A 14,359-nucleotide genomic window follows, 5' to 3' on the forward strand; every position below is an offset into this window, starting at 1 on the left:
AGAAGGACACCCGTCAGGGGCTGGGCTGGCTGCTGAGAATGCCTCAGGCAGGAGGATCCTCAGGCAATGAGCAGGCACCCAGAGCCGCTCTGACACTGAGGCCTCTGTGCCCCACAGCAACGGGAACACCACAAGGACATGGCAACATTCCTGTGACATCACAGCAGCAGCTCACCCAAAAACCTCCTGGAAAGTTCTCCTGGGTCACCAAGGAGCACAAAGGATCCTCAGAGGGCACAACCTATTGCCCTCCAAAGGATCCAAGAGGAACTCAGAAAATGCAGCAAATGAGGACACCACACAAGGAAATACAACTTTTGGTCGCTGATGCTTCTGATTAAAACCAGCAAGGCTTGTTCCCTCTGGGATCTTTATTCTAGTTCTAAAAACAAACAAGGTTCTCTGCTGTAAATGTACAGAAAGCAGGAACTTGGGGAAAAGAAGGCTGCGAGTGCCAAAGCCTTGTGTGACTTCATGGACATCCTGTGGCTGAGGGTGTCCAAGGCAATGGACTCACAAGCGGGGTCCCTGCCCTCCCGACTGACAGCTGCCATCTCTCCTTCAGCCCCACACGTATCTCAAACAACCTCCTGTCAAGGGCCTCCATCCACACATTCCATCACCAACCAGAGATGCTCATCAACCAGGTCACCCAGCATCCCTGAGGCCACAGCAGGGAGTGCTCCTGGCATCTGGTAGAGCACTGTGGCTTTCCTGGGATCCTTCTGGTGTCTGTGGTTGAGAGGAGTGGGGTGGATGGAATCAGGATGGGTCACAGATCAGCAGCCCCACTGCAAGCAGTGCTTTCTCCTGCTGTGTGGGGACCATGTGGTGACTGATATTGGGCCTCCTCTGGCTTTGGCTCCTGCAGAGCACACAGTGGGTCAGACACTGGGCTGAGGGAAGGGGTGCCATTGAAACCCACCACAGGCATTTCTCTTTGGAGAGGGGGTTCTGCAGGGAGAAAGCAGAAGAGACTTTTCTGTCTGCTGAGATTCCCTCTCCTCCTTCAGCAGCCATACCACAATCCATCAGTACCAGAGTTGATAGGATCACTTCCATGCCAGGCAACACAAGGCACTCAAAACTGAACCCTGCCAGAGCCCAGGCCTGCCTGCCCATTTGGAGGGTGTGGGGGAATGGAATTTCAGCTGGAGTTGACCCACAATGATAATTTGCCACTTGTGGGTTTCTCACAGCCTTAGAAGGAGTTTGAGATCTCTGTCCCCAACACTTGTTCACCCTTCAAGTGCACACACGTGCCTGGGGGCAATTCAGGTTTCCTGGAGTGGTGGCTGCTTCCCTTTGAAACAGGAGCTGTTGCCTTTTCTGGCACACTTATCTCCCTTCTAACCATTAGAAAGTGGGAGAGTAAAGGAAATGACCCTGGTGGAAGGGGACCAGAACCTTGGAAAAAGATGAAACGTCTTTTGTCTGAATTACAAATTAAAACTTTTTCATTTAGTCCTTTAGTACTAATCTATTACTACAAACAAAATCATGTTTCTGAGCTGATTGTTGGGATTCAGGGCTTCATTTCTTGTTCTTGATGTTATTATTATTTATTAGTATTACTTTTCATTGTTAAGACTTTTAAATCTTAGACATTAATAACAATGGCTGGATGTCACACTGAAATATGAGTGAAACACACATTGAAAAACAATGACTGAAAGTCTCTTGCTTTTCCCACTGGGATTTAACTGTACACTCAACTCCAAGTTGCCAGTGGATTCTAAAGACAGAAAATCCTGTTAATGGTGGGTCTGGTGTGGTTTGGAGCTGGGGAAGGGTCTCATCCCCTCCCAGAGCTGCCCCAAGCCCGCTCTGCTGCCACGTCTGCACTCACAGCCCCTCACGGCTGCCCTGCCCTGGGGACATGGTGGCACCCCCTCCTGCCAGGGCTGAGGCTCCTCATGGCCCCTCACAGCCCCTCACGGCTCCATGGAACTTCTCATGGCCCTGTAGAACCTCTCATGGCCCCTCACAGCCCTTCATTTCCCCTCACAGCCCCTCACGGCCCCTCACAGCCCCAGGCGCGGGGCTCCTCCCAAAGGAGAAGGGGTCGGGCCCTGCTTGTTCTCCTTTTATTTCGGTCCCTTCACAGCGCCGAGTAAAGAAAGGCTGAATGGAGCCTTTCGCCAGCGTTTCCCTCGGGCTTCATTGCGGGCTGAAGCTCTGTGCTGGCGCTGGCCCGAGCACCAACATCCCTGCAGCCCCCAAGGCCTTTGCTGTCCCCCCGTGTCCATTCCCTGTCCCCGAGTCCCGCCCGGCTCTGGCAGCAGCAGCAGCCGCAGCACAGCGGGCGCAGGCCCGGCCCGGCCGGGGCTCCCGGCCACGAGCAGCAGCAGCAGCGCCGGCCCTTCCCACCTGCTCCTGCCTCGGCTTCCCAGGGCTTTTGCCAGGGCAATTCTAGACTACAGCAACAATCCCCCACAAACAGCCCTCAGGCTTCCTCAGGGCCCGCCTCTGCTGCCCTGAGCCAGCCCTCAGAGGAAGAAAGGATCGGGTTCCAGCGCTGTTTTCAGCTCTGTTTTACTCACCCTGAGGTGACAGCAGGAGGCTGTTGGTGCCTTGGCCTTGCACATTGTAGATCTCGTCTGCTTTTGTTCCTCTTCTGCCTGCCACCTGAATTTTATCTGCAAAACTACAATTGCCTCTTTCAATCAGTGCTACCCACTGTGCTTTAGTGATCAGTAACTCAAGATTTTTTGTCTCAGACATCATGAGTGGCAGATTTTGAAATGCCCTCAAGTCCCTGAGCACTAAGTCGAGGGGAATGAAAGCCACACAGCTGACATTTGCAGTGCTCAAACACAGCCCTGTTGCTGCTGCTGCTGCTGAAATAGAATCAAGTGACAGGGGCCATCACAGAAATTGCCTCTGCAGTGGCAAATAAAATGAAAAAATCCACCAGGAGAAAGAAAAATCAGAACTTGACACTTAATTATTTTTTCCGAGCAGCAGCAGAAAGTGGAGATGCCCAGAAGTATTTCCAGCTGCTGCTGATCCCAGCTGGAGCCCAGCCTGCTGCCCAGTCCCAGTGGGAACCTGAGCCCAGCCCGGGCAGCTCCCGCAGTGTCAGGAGCTCAGCGCACGCGGGGCAGGCCCAGAGCCCCGGGCACGGCCGCCCATTGCGGGGCAGCGGCACAGACGGAATGTCCTGCGGCCCAAACCTCCTGCTCCTCACACACAGCTCCCATCCTCCTCCCCCTCCTCCTCTCCTGGCATGGCACAAATTCCAGCTCTGAGGAGGCTTCCCAAGAGAGGCCTCAGGCTCCTGTTTCAGCCTGAGTGTCCCTGCAGAGGAACAGGGCACCTTTCAGGCACTTCCACAAGCTCCAGGTTCTCATTTCCTGGGCAATCTGCCATGCAAACAGCCTTGCCAGAAGGGACAAAAGCAAAGGGAATTAACTGGGAATTATTAGGATAAAAATCAACCTTCTTACAGACAAACTTCACCAAGTCATTCCCTGCATTTGTCCTTTTCACATTCTTTCTCTCATCTACTGAGAGGTCCAGCTTATCATGTTCTGGTGCTTATCAACAACTGATTGTGCTCTTGATTTGTACCAGTGCAGGAGATGTACAATCACCTAAACTGAACACACAAAACAAACTCCCTCTGTCAGCCCATTTTCATGTTCCAGATCACTTTCAAGATATCCATGGAGCTATTGGAATGATGAGCTCTCCACTGCTGGCTGCAGGCTCTGGAGATTCTTTCTCCACATTCAGCCAGGCTTGTATTCCCTAACAATTCCTGGCAGCTCATCATGTTTTCTTCGGGTAGAAGAGTAACAATGAAAACCTTAGCAATGGCACAACTCCCCTGTCCACAAGGAAAAGCAAGAACAAGTTGTCAAGTTCTTCAGATAATTTGTCCTGCTTTGCTGCAAGAGTTGTGCTGCACGCACAGTGTGGGAAGCCAAGAGAAGCTGCAGCTGGGGGCACATCTTGAGACAGGAGCTGCACCTTGTTCTCCAGGACAGGTTTTTGGAAAGAAAAGACAGGACTGTGGAGAAGATTCTGGGAAAATTGAAACAGCTTTTTTAAGAAATGAAAATAAAACCAAAAGAAAAGACCAGTATGTTTTTCTCTATTTTTCTCTATTTATTTTTATGTTTCCCTTTTCCATCTTGCACTGTTTCTCCATCCCATTCATTCCAAATGGATCTCACCTCTAAGATCTGAGACTTGGCAAGTTTTAGACATTGTAAAATACCATGAGCGACACCCAGTTTTCCTTCCCCTGTTTTTCTTGGAAAGCAATGCTGGAGACACAAGTGCAGTGCTTGGGTCAGGTACAAATTCTGCATTCAGGGAATGTGCTCAGACAGTGTCTGACACTCAGCAGGGACAAGGCACAGCAGCAGCCAAGGGCATTGCTGTGCCCCTGTGCAGGAATCAAGACTCTGGCTCTTGGCTCAACACGGCAAAGTTCCCGTGTTTGGCCAGGCTCAGGGGCTGCCCGGGGAGCGCGGGGCTCGGCGCGGGGCCGAGCGGGCAACGGACAAACGGCCCCGGGGACAAACGGCCCCGGTGCTTCAGTTGCAGCGGCAGCAGCGGCAGCAGCAGCAGCAGCGGCGGCAGCAGCAGCGCAAAGAGAAAAAGCGAAAGAAGCGACATTATCGCCCCTCTTTATCTTCTCCTCTCCCTCTCCCACTGTTCCACCCTCTCTCCCGCGGTCCCTCACCCATTCCCGATCTCCTTTTCTCTGTGTTCCCCTCCTCTCCCAGTTCCCCTCTCCCCTTGCCCGCCCGGGACATGCCCCCGGCCCGCCCCTGGCCCCGGCCCCGGCCCCGGCGCCGGCCCCGGGCGTCCCGCCTCGCTCTCGCCTCCGCCCGGCTCTGGCCGAGCTGGCGCTGGCGCTTCTGGGCGGGCCTCAGTGCCTGGGGCTGGGGCGGTATCGCCGCCCTTTGGCTCCGCCTGCTCCGAGCCCTGCCCCGGCCCTGGCCCTGGTCCCGGCCCTTGCCCCGGCTCCTCCCGGGGCCCGCGGAGGACACAGGCGGTGCAGCCGTTGCCGCCGCCTCCGCTGCGGCTTCCCCGGCCCGAGCTCCGCCGCTCGGCAGCGCGGCCGCTGGCCCCGAGCCGCCGCTGTCGCGTTCCAAGGAGCGGACGCCTGCGGATGCTCGGCCCGGGGAGGTCGGGGAGCGCTCGGGGGCCGTTCCTGGCCCCGGGCCGAGCGCTGACGGCCGCGTCTCTTCCCCAGGGAAGGCGCAGGAGGCCCTGCAGCAGCGCTACAGGATCGGCTCGCTGCTGGGGCGCGGCGGCTTCGGCAGGGTTTTCTCGGCCACTCGGCTCTCGGATGGCGCCCCGGTGAGCAGAGGGGCCAGCGGCGGGCGGAGGAGGAGGAGAGGGCGGAGGAGGAGGATGGGGCTGGACACGGTAGGCGGCGAGCTGAATCCGCTGCTCCCTTTGGCTTGCAGGTGGCCATCAAAAAGGTGCCACGGAACCGCGTCCGGCACTGGGGCGAGCTGGTGAGTGAGCGGGGCCAGCGGCAGAAGCCGGGGCGTGCCGGGCGGGGATGAGCCGGGGCCCGGCAGGGTGGGAGCCACCAGGACACCTGGAGGGAGAGCGGGCGTGGGGCCAGCGGAGGGCACAGAGCATCCCGGGCTGGCTGAGGGCTCCCCGAGCCCTGGCACGGGCTCAGCCCCACTGACGGCACCGTGCTCCTCCCGCAGCCCGACGGCACCAGCGCACCACTGGAGATAGTGCTGCTGGACAAGGTGTCCACAGGCTTCCCCGGTGTGGTGCAGCTGCTGGATTGGTTTGAGCTCCCCAACACCATCGTGATGGTACTGGAGCGCCCAGAGCGGTGTCAGGACCTGCGGCATTTCATTCGAGCACGGAGGTTCCTGTCCGAGGAAGAGGCGCGGGAGCTTTTCCGGCAGGTGCTGGAGGCCGTGCAGCACTGCACCAGATGCGGGGTCCTGCACAGAGACATAAAACCAGAGAACGTCTTGGTTGACCTGGACACCGGGCAGGCAAAATTAATTGACTTCGGCTGTGGCACCTACCTGCAGGACACAGCCTACACTCAATTTGCAGGTGAGCCCACCCAGGAGTAGGCTCCTGGTCCCGGTATCTCCTGGCCCAACATCTCCTGGCCCAGCATCTCAGGGCCCAACCAGGGTGTGGCAGCAGGGATTCCCCCAGGACTGGGGCTGGGGCTGGGGCAGCCAGCCTGACAAAATCCCCCGTGGGTGGGGGTAGCAGAGAGGGGGAGCCAGGACCTGTGCACCAGCTGGTTTGGTGTGCAGGTGAGAATGGGCTTGGACTGCTGTGCTTCCCTGCTTTGCCTTGGTTCATAATATTTTTTGGGCAATGCCAGCAGGGAGGATGTGGGTATGGTTTTTCCCCAGCACTGGGAGAGGGTTTTTCCTTTGTTTGTCATGGTCGGGCCTTGCCAGGGTTTCTGCTGCCCTCTTCCAGCACCAGTGCCTTCTTTTCCAACCCTGGGTTTGTACACAAGTGCCAGGTGCTGGCGAGAGGGCAGCAGGTCACCCCGTGTGCCACTGGGGCAGCCCTACATGCCCAGGGATGCTGGGGTCACGCTCTGGGAGCAGCAGCATCCCCCTGATGAGCTCCATCCGTATTCCATAGGAACACGATCATACAGACCCCCGGAATGGACCAACTTCAGGTGGTACTATGGCGAGGCAGCAACCGTCTGGACCCTGGGCATCCTGCTGCATGAGATGGTCTGCGGGAAGCACCCTTTCAGGAGGGGCTGGAACATCAGCTGGGCCCAGCTCCCGCTGCCACAACGGCTCTCCCAAGGTGGATCCTCATCTCTGGGCACGGGGGGAACACCAGTGTTGGGAGACAGCAGCGGGCTCGTGAGCATCCCGCTCTGGCAGCTGCTGAGGAGGTGGCACATGTCCTGCTCTCCTGCTCTCCTCCAAAACAGAGAATTGATGGGAAAGTTAAGGCCCAGCTGTGAGCACATCCAGCGTGGCCTGGGCACGGGTATAGTGGGGCAAAGCAGACAGGAGCCTTCTCCAACTGACCAGTGGTTTGTGGTTTCTCTCCCCAGATTGCCAAGTTCTGATCAGGCAGTGTTTATCCCTGCACTACTTGGACAGGCCCTCATTAGAAGACCTGTTCTGTGATCCCTGGATGCAGGATATTCATCAGCCATAGAAGAAGGGAGAGAGCCACGGGCACAGTGATGCAGGGACCTGGTAAGTTACAGCTCCACACATACCCTGGCAATCAGAAGCAAAGAAACCCAGACTTCTTTGTCCTGCCTGTGTCACTGCACAGGGCTCATCGAGTGAGAACACGCAGCCCTTGTGCTGGAGCTGAGCTGCTCTGCCCAGCACTGGTGGCCGCCATCTGAGCTGGTTTGCTTGTCCTGGTTCAGTGACAGCCGGGCCCTGGGCAGAACCCTGACAGCCTGGTGTCACCCCAGGGAAGAAGGAGCCCTTGGAGAAGCTGCACCAGGTGGGGCTGCTGCTGCTGCTGCTGCTGGGGACATGGAGGACAACAGCAAGGATGACAACCTCTTCCTCCACCTGGCCAGCGGCAGCTGGCGATGATGGACTTTGATTCTGGCACCTTCTTGAAAGCCAGGCTCCACAGAGAATTTTCAGGTAAGTCCAGACCCAGGGGGATGCTCCCAGATTTGTGCATTGTCTGGGAACCAAAGGTTTCCCCTTTGCTGGGGTGGATGCAACTGATTCTTCAGTGGCTGCCCAGCTGGTTTTTGGCAGGGCTGGGGGTGTGGGCTGGGGTGGTTACGAAATGGGAGTGGGCTCCTGGTCCTGCCAACAGCCCCCAGCACCCACCGTGCCCCAGGCTGGGGCTGGGGCAGCCAGCCCAACACAAACAAACCCCCATGGCAGGAGCACAGGTGGGACTCCAGAACCTGAGCACGGCTGCTTTGCTGTGCAGGCAAGGAAGGGCTTGGGCTGCTCCACTCCCCTGCTTTGCTTTGGGATCACCGTGATTTTGGGGGACAGTGCAGGGGGGAAGGGAGAAAGCATGGGCTTCCCTCACCCGTGGGTGGGTTTTTCCCTAGAATGTAGGGGTTGTGCCTTCCTCAAACTCCTGACAGACATAAGATTTTTTACCTTTTTTCTTCTTTCCCCTTTTTGTCTGTAACCTATTTTCATTAATTTGTTGTTTGTTTTTCTAAAGGAAGAATTCTAGGTGGGGTCCAGTCTGGATCGGGAAGTGCTTGGTGTGGTGTGGATGGGCCGTGCCCTTGGAGAAGGCTGAGGACATCGTTTGGGACCAGCTTTTCTTCTGGTAGCAGATGGTGTGAGGTGGGTCCTCATCTCCTTGGCATGGGTGGGACAAGAGCTTTTGGGAGATGGCAGCGGGCACAGGAGCATCCCGCTCTGGGCAGCTGCTGAGGGGCTGGATCTGCTGTGGCTGGGTGCAGGCTGGGCACATGTCCTGCCCTCCTGCTCTGCTCCCAAAGGCAGCAGTGATGGGCAGCTTTGGGCTCAGCGCTGAGCATGGCCAGCATGGCCTGGGCACCGTGGCTGGCTGGGACAAGGGGACAGGAGCCTTGAGCTGACGGGCGGTTTCTGGTTTCTCTCCTTGCAGCCGGGCTCTGCGGATGCTGAGGCTGCTCTGGGCTCTGCCAGGGCTCTGCTGGGCTCAGCACCGGGCCGGGATCAGCCAAAGAAGAAACGGTGTGACCTCCAGCAGAGACTTGAGCATTTTGGCAATGCAGCTCAAGTCTGCAGAGTGTCCACCTCCAAAGGAAAACATGACACCCCCCCCCAAATTAAACTTGTTCCATAACTTCTGAAATGCAATCAATCTGGGATGACCCCAAATGTCATTTTTCAACTTTCTCAAGCTGTAGCTCATCCCTTCTCTGAACAGTTCTATCCCCCACCTGCCTTTTACTTCACAACTGCTCCCTTCTTTCCCCCAGTGATTTCCCAGCCCATCACAATCTCCATCACACTGCAGCCTTCCTTGATGCCCCTCACCACGAGGAAGGCCAAGCCCCAGGCTCAGGGACTCATCCTGTCACTGGCTGAAGAGCAGCAATGTCTGTCGGTGACAGGGGCTCTTGGATGTCTCTGAATTCATGGACAGAAAGGTCTGTCAGTGCCAGGGGCTCTTGGATGTCTCTGTATCCATGGACAGAAGGTCTGTCCTTGCAAAGGTTTCCATAATATCTTTGTACCCATGAGTATGGAATGAACACAGAGGGTGAAAGTATCAGTCACGTTGTTTGCACACTCCTTCCTTTCCATACAAGACACATCCATGCACACCCCCATGTATAGATATATTAAAAGGATAGGGATGGATAGAGATTTCCCACAGAGCTCTAACTTGGGCATAACTCACCTTGTAAGCCATGGCCAGGGGATTTTTTTCCCCAGCTCTGTGTGAGTAGGTGTCCAAGAACTGAAGGGAACAGCATTTAGAAGCAGTTTCAGGATTTCTAGGCAGGAAAGGGAGCTGACAATCATCCACATAACTCACCATATTCGTCGGGATGGGCTGCTGGTTCTTTAGGAATATGGCACAATGGAGACACAAGACTTGGGATAATCCCAGCTCTCTGTGGATCTGTGCAAAGGGTGGAGCAGCAGAAACACCTTGTGTCTTCTTTGGGGACACAAGGTCCAAGGAGCTGGGCTGGTGGCAGAGCGTGACCTGGGCTGGTGGCAGGTGAAGTCCCATTTCATGACATCCTGGAGTGGCACAGGACAAAGCTCCAAGCACCCACAGCCCCACTGAGGAAGTCCTTGGAGTGCTGCACATCCCATAGGAAAAGCTGCATTCACTCAGTCCATTGGGATTTATCATTTCCATTTGCAACGCTTTAGGTCCAAGTTTCAAACTGCAAAATTTTGACACTCAAGACACAGTCATGAAGAACATGTATTTCCTATTCCTTTAACTGCAGTGTAAAATATCTTAACATTGGAAAACATCCATCAAATCTGTAAAGGAAGGCAGCTAATGGATCCTTTCCACTAGCACGTGTACAAACTAAGGAACTAAAATCAAAGCTGAGTTCTCTTTTTGAAAGGATCAGTTACCTCTTTCTTACTACAGAGTTATAGAAGATTTTTCACTACACATTTGCGAGTAATTTTTATCTTTCATGTTTTTTTCGTGTTTGTTTGTTTGTTTGTTTGTTTTTCTACAGAAAACATGTCCTGGAAAAGGCATGCCCTTTGCTCTGGCTTCCCCTGTGGAGCAGCTCCCTTCGTGCTGGCTGAGCTGCTCAGGCAGAGCCCGGCAGCTCCCCGCCCTGCAGGGCTGAGGCTTTTCCCCGTTGCTGGGCACAGACTGATGGAGCAGCAGTGCTGAACACGGGCACACGCAGAGGGGCCAGAGCAGCTGCCTTTGTCCACCTGGAGCTCCAAGGCCAAACTCTGAGCAGGCACGGCTGGAAGAGACTCGCAGGCTCCCTGTTGGCTCTGCTGCCCCACTTGTGCCCAGCCCAGCTCTGTGTGAGGCAGAGGGAGAACAAGGGGCAGCTCCCTCCCAGCCCCAGCCCAGGGACCCCTCCAGCCCCAGGCCTTGGGCCACTGTCAGCACCTGCTGCTCCAGCCACGGCTTCTGCTGGCACTGCCAGCAACAACCAAACTGGGGCTGGTCCTGAGGGAGCAGCAGCAGTGCCTGGATCTGATCCCTCAGTCTGGGGCAGGGCCCCTGGGGGAACAGAGGGCACAGCAAGGGGGACAAAACCAGGCAGGGTCAGAGACTGGGAAGAGCCAGAGCTGGGAGCTCTTGGCTCACTGCACTCTTGGAGAAAGCTCTTGGCTGGGTCAAAGCGCTGAAAGGTGTGAAAGGCAGAGAGGAGGCCACACCAAACAATGCTCCTGTTTTCACACCCTTCTGTAATAAATGACAATGATTCGTGCTAACTAAATTGTAACTGTTTGGAAAGTTATTATTAGGAGCAATCAAGGGAATTAGTGTTACAAGGCAGATGTACCCCCCTACAGATGTTACATGTTAAAGTTAAGGTACAGGATGTAGTTTTGAGATAAGAAATGTCCTAAGACAAAATCGACCTTGAGATGGATAAACTTGGTATGACTTTAGGCATGAGGCCTGAAAATTATAAAAGATAAGACTAATTAGTGGAGCGCAATGCTCACTTACATAACACTAGGCTTAGTACGCACGTGCAACCTGTGAGGTTATCCAGAGGACAATGAGGATGAGTGTAAGCCTTCAAGCAAAAGACCACCAAAAGAAGACTGAAGACCCCCTAGCAGCAAGTGAAGCATGGACCATAGAAGAATAGTAATTTAAAAATTGGAAGTAGGGGGAAACTTGCAGGAAACATGAATGAATATGTAGAAGCGTACAGTATATAAGTTTAGTTTGAATTGCTTTTTTTGTACATGAGGTAGGGTGAGAAGCCCTCCCCATACTCCGGTCAGTTTTACTTATGCTTTAATCATACTTAATTACTGACAAACTATATATATATATATATATATATATATATATATATATATATATATATATATATATAAACATATATATATATATATATGTATATATATATATATATACCTGAATATATTTACTAAATTGTACTCTTTCACTAAATTGTATTTCTTTTATACCAAAACTGTATTCAATGCACTAAATTCTATCCATTTTTTCTTTATTATTAAATTACTATTAACTCAATAGACCTAGTTGTCAAAATTCTAATTTCATTTAGAACACTAACAGAAATGAGCTACCAACAGAGCTTGTTTTGATCTACATCAAACTTTGAGAAATGTCCCTCCCCCTGACAGCGACTCCTCTGCAGCTGCTCTGGGAGATCTCTGGGCCCAGCCCAGTAAAGGAGATTTCACTGGAGCTGAGGTGCTCGAGGGGGCCCATTTCAATGCTCTGCTGAAGCCCAAGGACATTGTGTTTCCCCAAGGAGCAATGTTCCTTTCTGGCACTCGCTGGCCCATGAGGGACAGGATTCACTTGCTGCCCCTGGGTGAGTTACAGCCACAGCGAGAGGGAGGAGCCCACCCATGGCTGCTGCTGGGTCCAGACATTGGGTGAGATAAAACTGTTCTAAATGAAATTAGAATTTGGACAACTTGGTCTCTTGAGTTAATAACAGTTTAATTAAAAATGAATACAATTTAGTAAACTGAATAATAATTGGTATAAAAGAATACAATTTAGTAAAAGAATACAATTTAATAAAAAAATGCAATTTATAGATGTAATTTGCAAGTAATTCTGTATGATTAAATCATAAGCAAAACTGACCGGGGTACGGAGGGGGCTTCCCACCCTGCCTCACATCGAAAACAAAGCACTTTAAGCTAAACTTATATACTGTATGCTTATACATATTCATTAATGTTTCCTGTAAGTCTCCTCCTATTTCCGATTTTTCTGACTTAACGCCACCTTTCTTCACAGCACATGCCTCACTTGTTGCTAGGGGGTCTTCAGTCTTCTTTTGGGGGTCTTTTGGCGAAGGCTTCTCCTCATCCTCATTGTCCTTTGGATAACCTTACAGGTTTGTGCGTGCGTACTAAGCGTTGTGTTATGTAAGTCTACTAATTAGTCTGATATTTACTGATTTTCAGGCCCTATGCCGAAAGTAATATTAATTTTGTTCATCTCAAGGCCGTTTTCAGCTTGGGACATCTCTTCTAAATTACATCCTGTACCTCAGTTTTAACATGTAACATCTGCAAGACTGCATTGTAGCACTGATCCTTTTGATTGCTTCTAAATAACTTTCCAAATAGTTACAGTTTAGTTAGCACGATTCAATTCCATGTATTACAAAGCTGAGCCAGAGCTTCAGCATCTCTCCCAAAATCCCAGAATCACAGAATGCCTTGGCTTGGAAGAGACCTTCACGTTCATCTCGTTCCACCCCCTGCCATGGCAGGGACATCTTCCACTATCCCAGGCTGCTCCAAGCCCCTTCCAACCTGGCCTTGGACACTTCCAGGGATCCAGGGGCAGCCCCAGCTTCTCTGGGCAAGCTCTGATCTCTGCCCAGGTGAGCAGGGACAGGAGCCGAGGGAACGGCTGGAGCTGGGCCAGGGCAGGGCTGGGCTGGAGATGAGCAAAAGCTTCTTCCCCCACAGGGGGCTGGGGCACTGGCCAGGCTCCCCAGGGAATGGGCACGGCCCCGAGGCTGCCGCAGCTCCAGGAGCCTTTGGCCAGCGCTGCCAGGGATGCACAGGCTGCGATTGTTGGGGTGTCTGTGCAGGGCCGGGGGCTGGACTCCATGATCCCAATGGGTCCCAGATCCCAGCTCAGCCCCTTGTGCAGCTCTCACCCTTTGGCTCAGCCTTTGTGTCCCCTGGAGGCGCTGGCAGAGCTGATGGGGTGGGGCAGGAGCGGGACAGCCCCAGCGTTCCCCTGGCAGTGACACCACAGCCGGGCCAGCCTCAGCGTTCCCCTGGCAGTGACACCACAGCCGGGCCAGCCCCAGCGTTCCCCTGGCAGTGACACCACAGCCGGGACAGCAGCCCCAGCGTTCCCCTGGCAGTGACACCACAGCCGGGACAGCAGCCCCAGCGTTCCCTCCCTGGAGACGCTCCAAGGGAAGCGGCCAGAGCCACGTCCAGTCAGTGGAACTGAGCGGCCACTGAGCACCCCCGGCCTGGGCTGCTGTGGATTCCTCTGCACACAGCTCGGGGAAGGTCCCCTTGGCCACCCCGACAGTGCCACAGGCAAGTGTCACACCCAGTTACAGAGCTCTGCCCAGAGCTGACAGGGACAGTTAATTGGAAAAAACAAACAAGCACAGCGCCGGGAAGGTCCTGGTGCATCGAGCCTTTGCTGCAGCCAAGGAAAGCTCCTGCCTCAGGGTCACCTTTCCTGCTCAGCCAGAGCCCCGAGTGCCCCAGCAGCAGCAGCAGCAGCAGCAGAGAATGGCAGCATTGCCCCGGGCTGGCTCAGGAGGGGGAGATTTCCCCCTCAAGAGAGGCTCCTCTGCCAGGTTTTGCATTCAGGCACCTGCAGATCCCTCAGCTTTGGTTGCACAGCAGCTGGAAATGCAAGTGCAGGAGTTCTGTTCATGGCCAGCCCCAGCGGGTGACAGCAAGGCCAGGGCCCTGGCAGTGGGACATTTGCAGGCAGCGCCTGCTGCAAGCGCTGGGGGCTGGAAGTGTGTGCAGAAAACAGCCCGAGGGTCTCTGTCCCGAGGCCAAAGGAACAAAGTTTCAGTTCTGGCCTCCGCAGGGAGCACCAAAATGGTTCCTTTGCACGGCAAAGTTCCATAGGCCGGTGTTGTAGGGCCCCCTGAGGAGAGCTCAGGGTGTTCAAAGTGCCTCGGCCGGAGCAGATTTTTGTCCCGCTCCGGGGCCATTGCCGCGGGCTCGGGGTCCCTGGGAAGGCGAACGAGGAGAGGGTGGAAGCGGTGCATTTGTGGTTT

General features: G+C 54.2%; 1 protein-coding gene across 4 annotated transcripts; it reads left to right on the forward strand.

The window, feature by feature from the left end:
- Positions 1-4,531: 4,531 nt before the first annotated feature.
- Positions 4,532-8,774, forward strand: LOC147647343 (serine/threonine-protein kinase pim-1-like). Of its 4 annotated transcripts, none has more exons than XM_086872272.1 (8): positions 4,532-5,319; positions 5,430-5,480; positions 5,685-6,051; positions 6,607-6,783; positions 7,040-7,187; positions 7,370-7,598; positions 8,146-8,273; positions 8,560-8,774. In XM_086872272.1, the coding sequence occupies exons 1-5, from the start codon at positions 4,768-4,770 to the stop codon at positions 7,144-7,146; spliced, it is 1,254 nt and encodes a 417-aa protein (XP_086728398.1). In that variant the 5' UTR covers positions 4,532-4,767; the 3' UTR covers positions 7,147-7,187; positions 7,370-7,598; positions 8,146-8,273; positions 8,560-8,774. The 4 variants fall into 4 exon arrangements, with proteins under 4 accessions (XP_086728398.1, XP_086728399.1, XP_086728401.1 ...); XM_086872273.1 differs by having other exon boundaries at positions 7,418-7,598; XM_086872275.1 differs by having other exon boundaries at positions 4,542-5,319; positions 5,685-5,894; positions 7,418-7,598.
- Positions 8,775-14,359: the final 5,585 nt, after the last annotated feature.

Source organism: Cyanistes caeruleus, unplaced genomic scaffold, assembly GCF_971803275.1.
Source record: "Cyanistes caeruleus unplaced genomic scaffold, bCyaCae1.hap1.1 HAP1_SCAFFOLD_11, whole genome shotgun sequence".
Taxonomy (NCBI): Eukaryota; Metazoa; Chordata; class Aves; order Passeriformes; family Paridae; genus Cyanistes; species Cyanistes caeruleus.